Genomic DNA, 15,614 nt, shown 5'->3' on the forward strand with positions numbered 1-15,614 from the left:
GCCTTGCATACACTAGCTGAAAATTACATTTATAGTCCAGTTCACGATGGGCTCACCTTTGATAATTTTGGCTTCAGAGTACATGAATACTAGGTTGTCGAAAAGAATGAAGCTGGATCAAGGTTTGAACTTCGAAAGTCAGTTCTGTGGCATAGAGGATGAAAGCTCTGACTACACCGCTGCTGATCTGAATACAACTAGTGGCTCAGCTGCCTGTAGGAGCTGACCGAGGAGCATGGGATTGGCTGTGGCATGTCACATGGGTCTCACCTACTGTGAGTACTAGGCAGACCTGAGCTGGCCAAGCCTACACTGCCGTTAGTGCATTCAAAAGTTTCAGCTGAGGGGAAATTGTTGTGAGGAAGCAACAACTGCAAACTTGGAGGGGCCACTAATTTGGAGGGTGATGCTCCCAATGAGAAAGTGTAGGGTGCCTCCAAGGAACGGCCTGCTGGCTTGGAAAAGGAAGGCTGATAGGGATTTTCGAGCAGGAATAAATGTGCTTGTAGGGCTTTGCCTAGACTGGGAATACCCAGCTCCTCCTCCTCCTCTCCCAGCATAAGTGGGTTAGCTGTATGAAGGTGAAGGAGCCCTTGGGGCTAGGTCTTGGGGGTGCAGCAAAGAGGAGATCTACTCTTGGAAAACAGTGCAAATACTGAAAGGCATTTGAAGTCAGTTAAAAGGAAGCAAAAAGACTTAAAGGGACATGCTGCTGCAACTACAGATCCAGCAAGAGTTTGATGCTGTTTCTCCTAAAGCCAAAACCCATGAAACCAATAAGAGACATAGTCCAGGCCAATGTCATCAACACAAAGCAGTGTTAACAGAAATCTTGTAGGTGTGGAAAGCCTGGCCACCCAGTGTTGCATTGCTCCTTCAAAAAACATGCGTCATTTAAGTGGAAAGAAGGGGTAATACAGTAAAGCCTGAAAGTTAGCCAAAAGAGATGCATGCTGTTGAAATAAATAAGGCCTGTTTCTAGGTACTGTGGATGTGGGTCTGTTAAACTTTTCAGGAACTATAAAGTAAAATTCAAGAATAACATAGGCACCGATGTAAAAGTCACCTAACATTGTAAATAAAGCATCTTTATAGCTTCCATAAGTCTGTAAGGCTGTTTCAGTGGTCTTGAAGGGTGGTATTCCATTTTCCATCCTAGGGCTCGATAGTGAGCCACTCAGAAAATAGAACTTTCAGTGGGGCAGTGTTTGCATACTCGGAAACTGACATAGTACACCAGTCTGGAGAACCTGAACTTTTTATCCGGTTTGGATAACAGACACTAAAACTTCGTAGAACACTTACCCAAAACTATGTATTAGCTTAGGAATATACAAAGTTGAGTATTCCTTATATAGATATGGGGGGAAGCAATCAGGAATATGCATGCACTGGGAACCTAGGTTTCATAACCATCATGGAAGAGGCAGCATATTGGTGCTCAAGCACTGATTGGTGCCAGTACCAAAGATTGGCACATTATTTATCTTTGTCAGTTTTACCAGTCTCAGACAGGGGCAGTGTGTGGATAGAACTGCATTCTACCTGTGTGAAACAGAGACTGAGAATGCTAGCAGAAGCACAGTATATTAAGAAATCTTGACACAAATATGGGCTTTTGTGAAATCATGTTGGATAAGGGTTCTACTAAATAACATCGCCTTCATTATTTATTTATTTTGGCCATTATTTTTTCAGCAAATTATCTTTACAGATTACATTTAATCCGTAACACTTCCAGAAGTGAATGCTATTGATCTGCAATGTGCTTCTAAGTGCAGTTTGCTACAAGGATGTTATTCTTATGTTGGGAAAAATGAGAATAAAGCATCCTGAAAATATGTATTGTACTGAACTCAGAAAAGTGTGAGTTGAGCCAGACTGGCAAAATTTCTGAGTCGCATTTTGTCAGCCAAGGAGGTGAGACATAATGCAGATAAGGGAGGCATCTGTCATTACTGGAGAGAAAGGCTTTGTTGGGATGGTAAATGAGATGGGGAAATGTGTCCTGTGTTCAGCAGTAGAAGACATTACGGCAGTACCCAGCAGAAAGTGTTTAGTCAGCTAAAACACGTTTTCACCAGTGCTGAATTTATGATCTAGAAAATTCCAGCTGCATCCATACCACCCTTCCTCTTCAAATGGATAGAGAACAGTGGAGTCTGTTTCAGGTATTTCTTAGTCTTTATCTTGGATTGAGCAGCAATATGCACTGGTAGATAGTGGCCTTGGGCCTGACCTGGGCATGTGAAAGGTTCAGAGATTTCTTTGTAGGCTGATACTTCCAGCTAGAGACAAGACCACAAACCTACTTGAGTTTACTACAAGAAAGCTTGTGGGAAGTGTTGTCATTTGGAGTGTAAATAGTAGATGACAGTAATCTATGTCCATTTATATTGGACAGTCTGAGTGGTTCAGAATTAAGTAATTCATTTGAATTAAAGACTTATTTGCAGTATAGTAGTGTAACAAGAGGGATTAGCCTGCCACTCAGTGGCTTTAAATGTTATTACATTTAGTATTTTTTATGAAATGTTTAATACGACCATTTGTGGAAATATATTCTATATATTTACTCATACTGTGAATGAAGTAAGATGCCCTTCCTTATCACTGTTGTAGTATTCTGTTAAAAATAAATTCCACGGCTTGCCAGAGAGCACAGAGCTTTATTCACATAACAGACTAAAGGCTTTCACCCATAATCTTGTTGGGCTTCATCAGAGTCAATCACAATAAACCATTTAATCCTTATATACAAAGCTTGTTAGTAGATCAATTACTTGATTAAGTTAATAGACATTAACATTTAGTTAGTACTACAAAGAATATTACAACCCTTAAAATGTTTCAACAGTTAAATACCAACCTAAAACTCATACAAAACTTAACCAAAACATTTTAACACCATCAGTAAAAGGCCATATGACCTAGAAAAAAAACACTGTACATCTTAAAAACTGTTTTTAAAAATGTTCCGCTATATTTAAATATAATCATTTGATGCTAACATCATAAAAAATAAATATCTTAAATATGTAAACATGTTGTACAATACTGTATTTATGTGTAGTGTTGTCTATAGACCTCCAATGGACATCTCCCTCAGGTCGGATGAAGAACTCCTGGACCGTCTGGTGCCGACGCCATTTTCCTCAGCCATGCCCAGACCAACACAGTCCCGCACATCCACCAGAGCTATTCATATATCGGGTGCAAATGTAGAGGGTGAAACACAGGTGATTATATCTGAGTTGTCTATGGGGATTTCTCAAACATTAGTTAGGGAAAAGGTGCCTGATACCCTCATTAAATGTAGGCACTAGTCTGAACTGTCCCATATTTGTTAAAGCAGGTATTTCTTTAAAAAAGAAATGGAAAACCAAGCATGTGGCTTCTGTGGCTAAGGATCCTCATGGAGAATTGCACGACTTTACTCGGGGGGGGGGGGGGGCTGCTGTTTATTACCCTTATGGCCTGAAACCCCCACAAGGGTTGTCTGTCCCTTCTTTTGCTCCCTGGTCTTCCACTCCTTTTAAGAGGCCTAGGGTTTCTGATTCTTCTAATGAAAAGTTGGATTCTGGTGAAGAATCTTTGGCATATTCTAGCCAGATCCACTCTCCCCTCTGTACTGTCCCTTGATTCTCCTTTTGAAGAATTATCTTTTGGTGATATGGTGGTCCATATGATGGAACACTAAGTGGGACTGTGACCAGGTTTCTGAGGTTTAAAAGAGATTATGAGCTCTTGCAAATGGACTTGCCCAGACCCTATGCAGTCCCTCCTGTTTTAGCTGACATTTTGGATACTTTTGCAGCAGCATCACTCATCCTCCAGCCTCTAAGAAGCCAGACAGATTTTATAAAGTCCCTGAGGATCATAAGTATTTGTGTACAAGTCCTTTGTTTGATCCTGCTGCTGTTTCCATGTCCACAAATAGGCCATTCAAACTGCTATCCGCTTCTAAGCTTTTACCTTCTGACAAGGACAGTGGTGTTATGGAAATGTGTGGGGAAAATTTTGTATACTTCACCTACTTTGGCCTTTAGGGCCATTCATTATCAGACCCACATGACTAGATAGGTCTTGGCATCGGCTTTTGTGGCATTTAAAAGGGCATTGGCTAGGCCAATGAGTCAGGTGCCACCTTTGAGCATGGACCTGTCCCAACCTCTTTTGGATCTTGTAACTCATTCTGCTTATTCAGATCAACAGGAACAGTCGGTCCATTTGGCCTGAAGGATACTCGATGGTCAAGTTCCCAGTCTGATTCAGACCTGTCTTTTCAGATTCCCCTAAGACAGGATCCTAAGAAACAGATTTGTAACCAGAAACATCTGGACTCCTCTCCAGAGTTTGTTACAGAAGACACAGAATTAGGATGAAGGTGATGTTTCCCCAAGATCTCCTGAAGAAGATATCACCTATGGTGATATCCTAGAATTGATGAAGCAATGAGGAGGTTGGTCCATCCAAGCCCCATCACTAGACAGTACTGTGCTTCTTAAGGCCTTTGGTGCGACAACCCCCCCCCCCCCCCCCCCGGGTAACTTGCCTGCTGATGTTGAGAAAAAAGTGGACTCCCAACTGTCTGCCCTTCAGTTTATGCCTAATGTGCCCATGCACCTGATTTCCATTGCAGTTTATGGCACAGCGAGGGCAACAGGCACTAGCATAACCATGCGTCTGCATGCTTGCATGCGCCTTTGCAACTTTATGGAAGGCTTTAAGACATCCTGCATAAAAACACTTACCAGGAATGAACAAGACTGAAAAACCCTGTCTGCTGTTGGAATCTGCTTCTCTGCCCCTCAAAGGACAATTTCTAGGAAACAAAAAGATAGAAAAATGTGGTTCAGAAAGTCACAGGGTTATCATCAGGACACTCCTGGAGACAGGTCTTCACACACCCAGGACACAGGGGGAGGCATATCAAATAGACACTGCTCTAGGGGCAGAGTTGGACCACTCATTCTGGGTTTTTTTGTTCCCTTTACCAAGAAACACTGTCAGCAGTCCTGAAAAGTTACCCAACTTCTGCATTCTGGAGGTGGTTGGGGAAGCTTTTCCTTGTACCCACAAACCTGGCAAAATATTACGATTTCTCTATGCTAAGGATAATCACCAGAGGCTATTCCATTCCCTTTTTCTTATCCTCCAAAGAAAATGAGAAACATTTCTGACATTCCATCCAGCCACTTGGAGTCTGCAGCAACAGAAGTCTTCAAGTTACTAGAAAAAGAGAGTCATTCAGCAGGTTCCTAAGATTAATTAGAATCCAGAATATATTCCATGTTGTTTTTAGTTCCAAAAAATACTGAGAACTTCAGGCCGATTTGAATGCAAGTCATCTCAATCAGTTCGTAAGATGGACAAAATGCCAGATGGCCATGGTGCAGTCCATATTGGCTCTTCTGAGGAAGGATGATTGGATGAGCTTTATAGATCTCCAGGATGCCTACTATCACTTAAAGACAGAGAAACAATCCATGAGATTTCTCTGTTTTTGGCTGGGAGCTAATACTTTACAGTTCAAAGCACTGCCATTCAGTCTCGCCACAGCTCTGTCGGTGTTCACTTAAATTATGGCAGTAGTAGCAGCTCACCTGTAACTGCAAAGGATCCAGGTCTTCTTTTACCTAGACAAATGACTCTTCACCGCTACTTCCAGGGATCTCCTGGTTCAGCATTGGGATCTCTTGTTCCACCTTGTACAGAAACTGTGAATTAGTTATACCATTCAAAACTCATCTCTGCCCAGTCAGCATGTAGTGTTTATTGCATGTCACCACAACACAGTCCTTTTAATTGCCAAGCTCCCAGACACCAAAGTACTTTCTGTTCCTCTAGTGACCACTGGGGTCATTCAACATCAGTTTCCTCAAGCAAGGTTAATCCTTCATTTGCAAGGCTTGAGGGCTTCTACGATTATGTTAGTTCACCTGCAAGGTACCACATGAAGGTACTCCAGTGGATTCTGTCAGTTCAGTAGTCACAAAATCTTCACGCCCTACATACCAGGATTTGCCTCATGCAGATTTGCAGAGACCATATCAAATGGTGGATAACTTCCTCATCAGTGACAGAAGGATGGACCTTTTGTCCACCAAACCCCGGGTCGCAGTAACCACAGATGCCTCCCTTCTGGGGTCTGTAGGGGGCATTTTGAAGGGAGGGCAATTCAAGGTGCTTAGTCACTCCTAGAGGCCAACCTTCACATCAACGTCTTAGAGATGACAGTGGTCCTCCTGGCATTGTAGGCATGTTAGGACTACTTCACCAAGGGAGTGGTTTCTCTTCAGGCAGACATGGCAGTAGTCTGGGATATCAACAAATGGGGGAACCTGCTCATATCCAGTTTGCCAGGAAGCTGTGAGAGTGTGGCAGTGGGCAGTGTCTTCCCATCACTTTCTGATAGCAATGCATATCTAGGGATGTCAAATATTCTAGTGGATAAGTTGAGCAGGTCAAGTCTTCTGGCTCACAAGTGGTCCCTTAATCAAACAATGGCAGCACAGATTTTTAATCACTGTGGCCAACCTTGCTGTGATACGTTCATCTTGCATCTCAACAACAAGTGCAGCAGTTACTTTGTCTTGATCCCTCCACAGGGACCGTCACTGACAGACCGATGTTGTAGTTCACAATTGGCTCCCAGGTCTCCTCTATGCCTTTCCTGCAATACCCCTATTAACAAAATACATTCAGGAAGCCTGAAGGTGCAAGAACAGAGTGATCCTCATTGCCCTGGCAGGTTTGGTTGCTTTCCTATGTTCTCATTTGCAACATCCTCCATGGGCATTGGATCTGAATTCAGACCTTCAGAGTCACCCATCTGATTGCCTCTACCAGATCTAAAAGCCCTGAAGTTAACTGCTTTGTTTGTCCAATTCTAACAGTAGCCAGAGATGCCAGGCTATCTTTTTCAGTTGTCCACATTATTGCTGCATCTCAAAACAGTCCGCCAGAAAGATATACCAAAGCAAGTGGAAAATGTTCTTTTTGGCCCCATCTAAGGGATTAGAACATTTCTCTGCACCACTTCCATCATTTCTGGACTTTGTCAGAGCTTTTTCATAAAGGTTCCAGTTCTTTGGCTATCAAAGTATAGATAGCTACCATCTCAAGTTTTCATGTATGGCACAATGAGACTTCATAGACTGTCTTAGAATTTCTAAAGATTTCCTTAAGAGCACTTTTTTAATTAAAACTCCAATCAGAGACCCCTTTCCTCCATGGGATATCACTATTTGGACCGAAAACCCATTTGAATCAGCGGCTTCAGTAGACATGAAGTTTCTTTCCTGGAAAAGTATTTCTCTTTAGTACCTCTGCTAGACAAATTTCTTGAGTTACAAGCACTGTCTTGCAAACTGTCATATTTGTTATTTTTTCATAAAGGCAGAGTAGCCTTGAGAACAAATTCTGCCAAAGGTGATATCAGAGGCAAATCTAAATCCGTTGATTTGCCAGACTTTTTTCCAAGATTCTCAAACAATGGTGGAGTATATGCTACACATGTGAGATGTTCATCGATAGCTCAGATTCTGTTTGCGTAGGACTAGGGAAATTTGAAAGTCAGACCAGCTAGCTGTTCATATCCTTTTCCAAGTCGAAGTTGGGTAAAAGTCACACTTTCTAAGTAGCTGTCAGGATGCATTTCCTTTGTTTGTAATAAACTGTGCTTGCCTTTTTATTTCAAAACTAAGAGCTCATTCTGTAATAGAAGTGGCTACTTCTACGACCATTATGAAGAGAGTTCCCACTGATAACATTTGTGCATTAGCAACATAGTCCACCGTTCATATTTTTGCATCCCATTATAAACTGGACATGCAGTCCAGATCATGCTATTCTTTTGGCTCCACCATTCTCAGGAATGTCCTTCCTTGATGTCATATGGATTTTCCTAAATTCGGGAGTCTGTTTCAAAAGTTGAATCAGACGAAAATAGACAACATCAAATTACGAAAGCTAGATTCTTGACATAACAATGGATCCGTGTTCTCATTTTCATCTACGGCAACATCCCTTCCTTTTTCCCCCTTCCCCTATTGTCACTGATAGCATCTGGTGACTGAATATACCTCATCTGAGACCCTGTCTGTGAAATTCTGCATACTGTACATTCCTATAGGTATTCATGTATTCCATAGTCTGTGTGCTTTAGTTTTTTTTTTTTTAGTCTAGATAATAAATGGAGCTATGTCAGCAAACTCAGTTTGAGGTACTTTAGTGGAATGGAAGTGATTATGTGTAGGGGGGTGGAGTCAGACCCTCGGATCCACAGCTTCATAAAAAAGCATCAAGGTCGGATCTGACAACCCAAGCTTTTATACTGCCATTTCTGTGTTAGAAAGGATGATGTGTTGTAATATGTAAATAGATGGGATAGAGCTGAATGGAAGCAGGGCAGTCTAGACTCAAGTTTTAAATGAGCAGCTGTTCAGCTTTACTTCATGTAACTTCACTTTATTTAAATTTGGAAATCATTTGGCAAAAGTTTTTTTCAATGAACCAAGGAGAAACTAAACAAGAATATGAATACTGTATATGTATAAACATGGAAGTAAAGGTTGAAACCTCAAATCTCAAACTACAAGCAAAACAGCTTCTTAATATATTCAAATAAAGTAAAAAAAAAAAAAAAAAGTGCCATTTATAAAATATTTTCCTGTATTGTGGATTGCTGGTATCGCTGCTTGAGTTTCTCAGTAAATTAAACGACTTAATGTTCATGTCATAGTGCTAAGTACTTTTATGCAGGAGATTTGACACCCTTTTGAGTGTTACTCACTTTTTTAACTTTAAAACAGATTAGCAAATAAACAAAATTCAAATACCAGGTTAGTAAATGTTTTAAATATTTTCCTGATAGTAAATATAAAAAGCTAATATGCATTGTCTGAAAGTAAAATCAGTAGGGGAGTTGGCCATATGACTGTATGACTTGAATTCAGATGATGAGCAGTACTTTGGTACATGAATGTACAATAGAGAGCAAAGTTTATGGTTTCTTGAATGAAAAACTTGCTGTGAAAGTATTTTTATATCATATATGGTAGAGACTAGAGAGCATACAGCCATAATACTTGGTAGACATTAGTGACAAGAGCTGTTTTTTCCCTGCACTCATTAAACATTAACATTATCACTGATGAGGAATCCCTGCCCTGTAGCCTGCAGTAGTTGGGATCCATTGTCATTTCACAAGTAGTTGGCAGTACTTTGACTCCGGAGGGTTTTGAGATGCATGGGTTGGAACCAATGTACATAATTATAACCCTGAGTACCGAGTGTATGTTTCATATAACTGTAGCTTATTTTCTGGGGAATGTTTGTAAGTAATAGGCCACTTTTTTCTGTAACAGGATGAAAAAAGTGGGGAGACAGCCAAAGATAGCTTGGACGATCTGTTTCCTAATGATGAAGAACAAGGACAAGGTAAAGGTGCTGCTTTCCTCGAATGTCTTCTAAAATTGCCTGTTAGAGCTCTGTTTGTGATGTCTTACAAATAAGAAGTAATTTTTCATTGGATGAGCTGTTTCCATGTGATGAAGAACTAGGTAAAATGCTGCTTTCCTCAAATGTGTTCTGACAGTACTCATCAAAATCTCAGGTTTTGATTTCCATTAAGTAAGGTATGTTGTTTTTTGCATTTTCATCCTAGACTCCTGTAATCTCTGGCACCTGCAGTTACCCACTACAAAGATTATGACCCTTTCATTTCTCTCAAGCTGAAGAGTCTGGTTGGTAGATGCTGTCCCATCACATGGTAAACATTGTTTGTTTGCTCTAATTGATTGCACATGTAGTGGACAAACTGTACGGTGGCTTGAACTGTCATATAAGCCCAGTTCAAGCCCCTTAAATGCAGAAGCACTGGAGAATATACATGCACATGTTTAGCTTTACCCCAGGAAGTCCATAAGTTCAACAAAACTGGAGCATTTTACATATTGTAAACATACCACCCATTGATCATGGGAAATTACACATAGTCACTACAAAATATCATGGGGTAGGGCCCAACACTAAAATACTTGGAGTTAAAGTTAAATAGAGTCAGATTTGAAAATAATAAGGCTAGCTCAGTGACACAGCAACCCCAGAAGTAAAAATGAATTCACACTGCTGTTAAGACCTCTCAACCACTGCCGAATGAGCCAAGCGGTATCACAAGATTGAAAAACTGTTCCCAGTCCCCATCTGTATCATTTCACTGCTGAGACTAAAGTACTTGAAGTGCAGTTTCAGTTATCAAAGGAAAGATCCCTAACATAATTCCTGTTGCCCCACACCCATTCCCTAAAAACCTGCAGCACATACATATGGAACCACAGGTATATAAGCTCTAAACTACATAAATCCTGCATAGAACAGTGATTTAGGATAATTTGATATTTGTAGTTTGATATTATGAATCAGGCCGGACTTAAAAGATTGTAAGGCAGACACTACGATCCCAATCATAGTCTACATCATTGTGCATGTAATAGAATTATTTAGCATTAGGAAAACCACTGATGTATGTCTTTTTTGACAGACAAGTTGACTACCTGGGCCCAAAATTATGGACATCTGAAGCAGGTTAAAAAGAATTAAGAGTAGTTGTGAGATGGTCATTGTTAATGCTGGAGTGAACATTCTAACGGAGATCCTTCCTCACAGATGTGAAACAAGATGGAGTCTATTTAACCTCCCAAGTACGGTTACCACCTGTCCCGTTGTCAGTGAGAGACTCATGGGTTGAGCCTTCTCATCCCGTTGCCCACATTGTCAAGCAGTGGGACTTTGAAAGTCCCGTTTTCCAATGCATGCTGAATTGCCATGGAAAAGCCAAAAATACTTCTGTTTTTTCCACGTCACCAACCCGGACCTGCAGTTAGAGGTATTCTGTGTTAGGTCCGGGTGGTGTAAATCATGCAGCAATTGGCTGCAAGGATTGAAGGGGGTGGGAATTCGACTCGGTAGAGCCCTACAAAGGTCGCAACTGTAGAGTGGTTTTGTATTACCGCTTCTACAGCTGATATAATTTAAGGACTGAGATTTGCCAGCCAGGAAGGAAGCCAGCCAGCAAGGAAGCCACTCCTGCAGGTAGGGAGCCTGCTAGCCAGTCCAGCAGGCAGGGAGCCAGTCATCCAGCCAGCCATTCCAGCAGGAAAGAAGCCAGCTAGCCCAGCGAAGACTGTGATAGTGGTAAGTACATAGCATTTTGTGGCTCTAGTTATTTAAAATGGGAATATTGTGCTTTATTTACATTTTTAATGTTTAGAGGTAAATGGGGGTGTAGTATGCATTATTTAAATCTGTGCTGTGGTAATTTTGAGATTTCCAAGTAGTAGTTTAAAATGGGAATATTGTGCTTTATTTAAATTTAAGTTTTTAATGTTTAGAGGTAGATGCGGGTACAATATGCAGTATTTACATCTGTGCAGTGGTTATTTTGAGATTTTCGAGTAGTAGTTTTTAAAAGTATAAAACCTGTGTGTGTGTGTGTTGTGTGTGTGTGTATGTGTGTGTGTGTGTGTGTCTGTGTATGTATATGTAATTATAATTGTTATGGTTGTTGAGGTATGATTTGGAAGCATTAAAGGCTGAGCCATGTGTATAGAAGTTTTGTTTATGTCTGGTGGGGGGCAGTCTTAAATATAAATGTAGTGTGATGTATTTCTGTTGTCGTAACTTTTTCAGGGTACTTTCTGTTTACAGATAGAAAATGTTCAAGTATAGTTTGCACTTTTTTGTATATAAATGTGTGCAATTTAATGCTGTTTTCAGGAAGTTAGGATATACTGTTTGGGTAATTTTTCCTGTTCTTGCAAGTCAGTGTGCAGTGTGCATGTGGTACAAGTCTACCTTTTGAGGGGGAATGTTAATAATTAACGTAGTGCATTTATTATTCTAGTAGGTACATGTTGCCAACTTGCTGAAGCTGTGTCAAGATCGTTTTCATTTATAGTTGTAAATGTGTGCATTTTATTTTTTATGCTGTCTTTAATAAGGTTAAAATGTCCTGCTTTGCTTGTAATGTGAGTATGGATGTGCTGCTTTTACTTGGACCTGTATATTGCATCTTTGTGCTGGGTAAATTACTCTTGTTTTGAGGTAAAAGGGGTCCATGGGGTCTGCCGTGCATTGTAGTTTATTTTAGCTGCTCTTGCAAGAAGTATTTTTAAAAGGTAAAATGATTACATATTTTATTCCTCTTTTTGTGGATGCATGCTCAGAAGTTAATGCAGTGCATTTGGGATTGTGCTAAAACATGTCGTCGTTTCAGGATAGTTTGCTTTTATAAGTAGCAAAGTTTATATTTTGTTTTTAGTGATGTCTTCAATAAATTTACAATATACTACTTTCATTATAATCCGATTATGGCCAGTGCTGCTGTTGGGCATGTTTGTTAATAGATCATTGTGCTGTGTAAATTAGTGTTATATGTTTATTTCTTTTTTTAACTGCTGTGGTCAAAAGCTAAATCGGGTATATGGTGTCCACTGTGCATTCTCATTCATTTTAGAGTGGTTTTTTTTTCGGTACAGAGAAAATGTATTTAACTTTATTTTCTTGAGGGGTGGGGGGCATGTTCGGCGGTAAAAATAATGCATTTCGTTTTCTACAAGCTGTGTTAATGTCAAAGTTTTCAATGGCCAAAATGCCCCCTACATTACCTCATTTACTATTTTACCTTTTTCAAATGGTTTGTAATGTTAATTCTTTTCTGCTCCATTCCTCAGGTCTTCAATATGCCAGTGTTTTTTCAAACCAGTTCTTTCATATGCCAGTGTTTTTTCAAACCAATTCTTTCATATGCCCAGTGTTTTTTCACACTAGTTCTTTCATATGCCAGTGTTTTTTCACACCAGTTCTTTCATATGCCAATGTTTTTCAAGCCAGTTCTTTCGCATGCCAATGTTTTTTAAGCCATTTCTTTTGCATGCCAATTTTTTCAAGCCAGTTCTTTCATATGCCAATGTTTTTCAAGCCAGTTCTTTCAGATGCCAATGTTTCTAGCCAGTTAATTTGTGCACCAATATGTTGCTGCACCCTACTGACACAATTTTGCTAAATATATTGCATGTCAGGTATGTACAGATTCAAGCATAAAGAGAGCAGCAGCTTCATCACAGCCAACCAGCAACAAGAGAATGTGCAAATGGCAGGATGTTTGGAAAACGGAATTTGACTAGATTGAGAGATGCAGTGATGTAAAAGCATTCTGCAGGTACTGCAAAAAAGAATTTATAGTGGCCCACGGTGGAAGAAACAATGTTGCACGACATGAGACAACTGAACAACATAAGATTGCTATTCTTCAAGCAAAATCCAGTCACCTGATGACAAAGTGGGCAAGGAACACAAACATTGATGGACCAGAACTTTGGATCATTGCAGCAGAAGCCTCTGAGGTGTTCCATGCTTTTAAATACAGTATTTCCTATAACAGTTTGGACTGTGCAGTAAAGTTAGCCAGCCAGTTGTACAGTGACTTGGACATTGCAAAGAAACTATCTTGTGGAAGAACCAAGGCTGAAGCCATAGTCGAAAATGTTTTGGGACCGCACTCATTGGAATGCCTCCTGCATGACCTTCAAAAACCAGGCACTTCATTTGCAATTTCATCAAATGCTTCCAACAAGGGGAGCATAACATTATTTCCACTTGTTGTGAGGTATTTTTCTAAAGAGGAAGGGGTGGTGAATGGCCTTTTTGAACTTCTATGAAGACCCTGATGAATCTGCACAGGCTATATCACAGCAAATTTCGAACATTATGGAAAGGCACTCCATGCCCCGGAACAGCATTTCAGCATATGGGGCTAATAATGCCAGTGTGGACTATGGGAAGAAATCTGGTGTGTATACCAGATTAAAAGAAAAGTGCCCATCACTCCAGAAGGCTACTTGTGTTGCCCACATAATTCACAATGCAGTCAAAAAAGCTGCAGCACAACTATCGTATGGTGTGGAAGCATTTGTAATGAAATTTTTCTGCCATTTCTCAGGTTCTGCCACAAGGACCAGAGACTTGAAAGACTTCTTTGAGTTTTGTGGCATGGAATTTGAGTCGGTTAAAACATGTGCCAAAAAGGTGGCTGTCACTACTCCCAGCCATTGAAAGAGTAGTGAAAAATCTCCCAGTGCTCCAGTCCTATTTCCTCCTCCAGGGAGAAGAGGAGAGCCTCCCCCCCGCCAGATATGGCAGTACTTTTTAGCTAATGAGCATGGGGAGAATGCATTGCCTATGCTGCCCCAGTACTATTTGCACTTTCTCTGTGCTGTTCTTGTGGATTTCCGCAAACATACAAGTACGTTAGAAAAATCAGCACTTACTGCCATGGAAACATTTTGTGTAATGGTCTCTCTGATGCAAAAACTGCAGGCAAGAACTGAAGGTGCTTTCTTTTGAGGGAAACATAGGGCACTGATGAGCACATTAGACAACACTTCTGCTAATAAACTGAAAAGTGTGTTCTTGGAGACAGCAGTGAAGTATTTGGAACAGTGGTTTGATTATACTGGAAATGACTACTTGTTTACACTGTCTAAAGTATCTCTAACTGAGCCCTTTGCTTTGAGTGACGTACTCAATGTGACCACTGGCCTGAGTCTGCAGGATGTAAATGAAGACCATCTTTTCAGGGACTACTTGGCAATTAGGCCCTTTCTTGGACAGTTACGTAACACAAGCTTGACCCCAGGAGAAAAGTGGCTGAAGCTGTTCAGAGAAGGGCCTGAGCTGACTGCACTATATCCGGTAATTGCTAGGTATTATGTATACCAACATCAAATGTATTTGCAGAAAGAGTTTTTTCTTTAGTGAAGAGTAAATGGACAGATGTGCGAAACCAATGTAGTGTGGACTTGTTAAAAGCCAAACTAATGACTGTAAATTACCGGATGAAATGTTCATAGGTAGGTACTAGGCTATTGGCCCTAGGGCTTATATAAGCCTAGCCAAACGGTACCCTGGCTTTTGCCACCCAAGAAAATTATTTTCCTGTGCCCCTGTCAAGCAGAGCCACAGAAGTGATCCCCGGGGTGAATTTCCTATCTCCCATCCAATCATCAGGATTTTTCTTGAAGAGTGCTAATGAGGAGCTTTGTTTGATATAGATAGGTAGTTTGTTCCAGAGTATGGGAAGTCTCTGGGACAGGAATCTATCCCTCCAGCATGTTCTGTTTATTGTGGTGACAAGGTTTAGGTCCCTAGAGTGTGTAGCTCAGAGGGATTGGGATTTCTTTACGTGGGGCATGTCCAACAGCTCTGGGTTTGACATAGCTTTGTATGTTAGGCAGAGATCGCCTCTGAATAGGCGATATGCGACAGAGTAAAGCTGGAGTTTTTTGAGACTGTCTGCATGGGGCATCTGTTTGAAACCAGTAATCCTCTTTGTGAGGTATTTCTGTGGCCTTTCCAGTTGTTGTAGATGTCTTGTGAGGTACATACCAAAAGGGGCGTTGTACTCTATAATGGGCCTAATGAGTGATGAGTTGAGGGGAACAATGACCTCTTTTTTCCTGGATGAGAAACCTTTTGTGATGGTGTGCCACACAGAAGGATTTCCTTACTACTGTGGTGATGTGATTATCAAAGGAGAGACTACTGTCCAC

At 40.7% G+C, this 15,614-nt stretch overlaps 1 protein-coding gene across 1 annotated transcript in view; it reads left to right on the top strand.

Moving 5' to 3' along the window:
- KLC2 (kinesin light chain 2) overlaps positions 1 to 15,614 on the top strand; it is a 1,052,962-nt gene that overhangs the window by 617,408 nt on the left and 419,940 nt on the right. The window contains exon 5 of the mRNA XM_044075888.1: positions 9,372 to 9,444. Coding sequence (XP_043931823.1) covers positions 9,372 to 9,444 — 73 coding nt within the window. The remainder of the gene's footprint in view (positions 1 to 9,371; positions 9,445 to 15,614) is intronic.

The sequence above is a fragment of the Protopterus annectens genome, chromosome 6.part1 (assembly GCF_019279795.1).
Source record: "Protopterus annectens isolate FY-2018-M chromosome 6.part1, PAN1.0, whole genome shotgun sequence".
Classification (NCBI taxonomy): Eukaryota; Metazoa; Chordata; order Ceratodontiformes; family Protopteridae; genus Protopterus; species Protopterus annectens.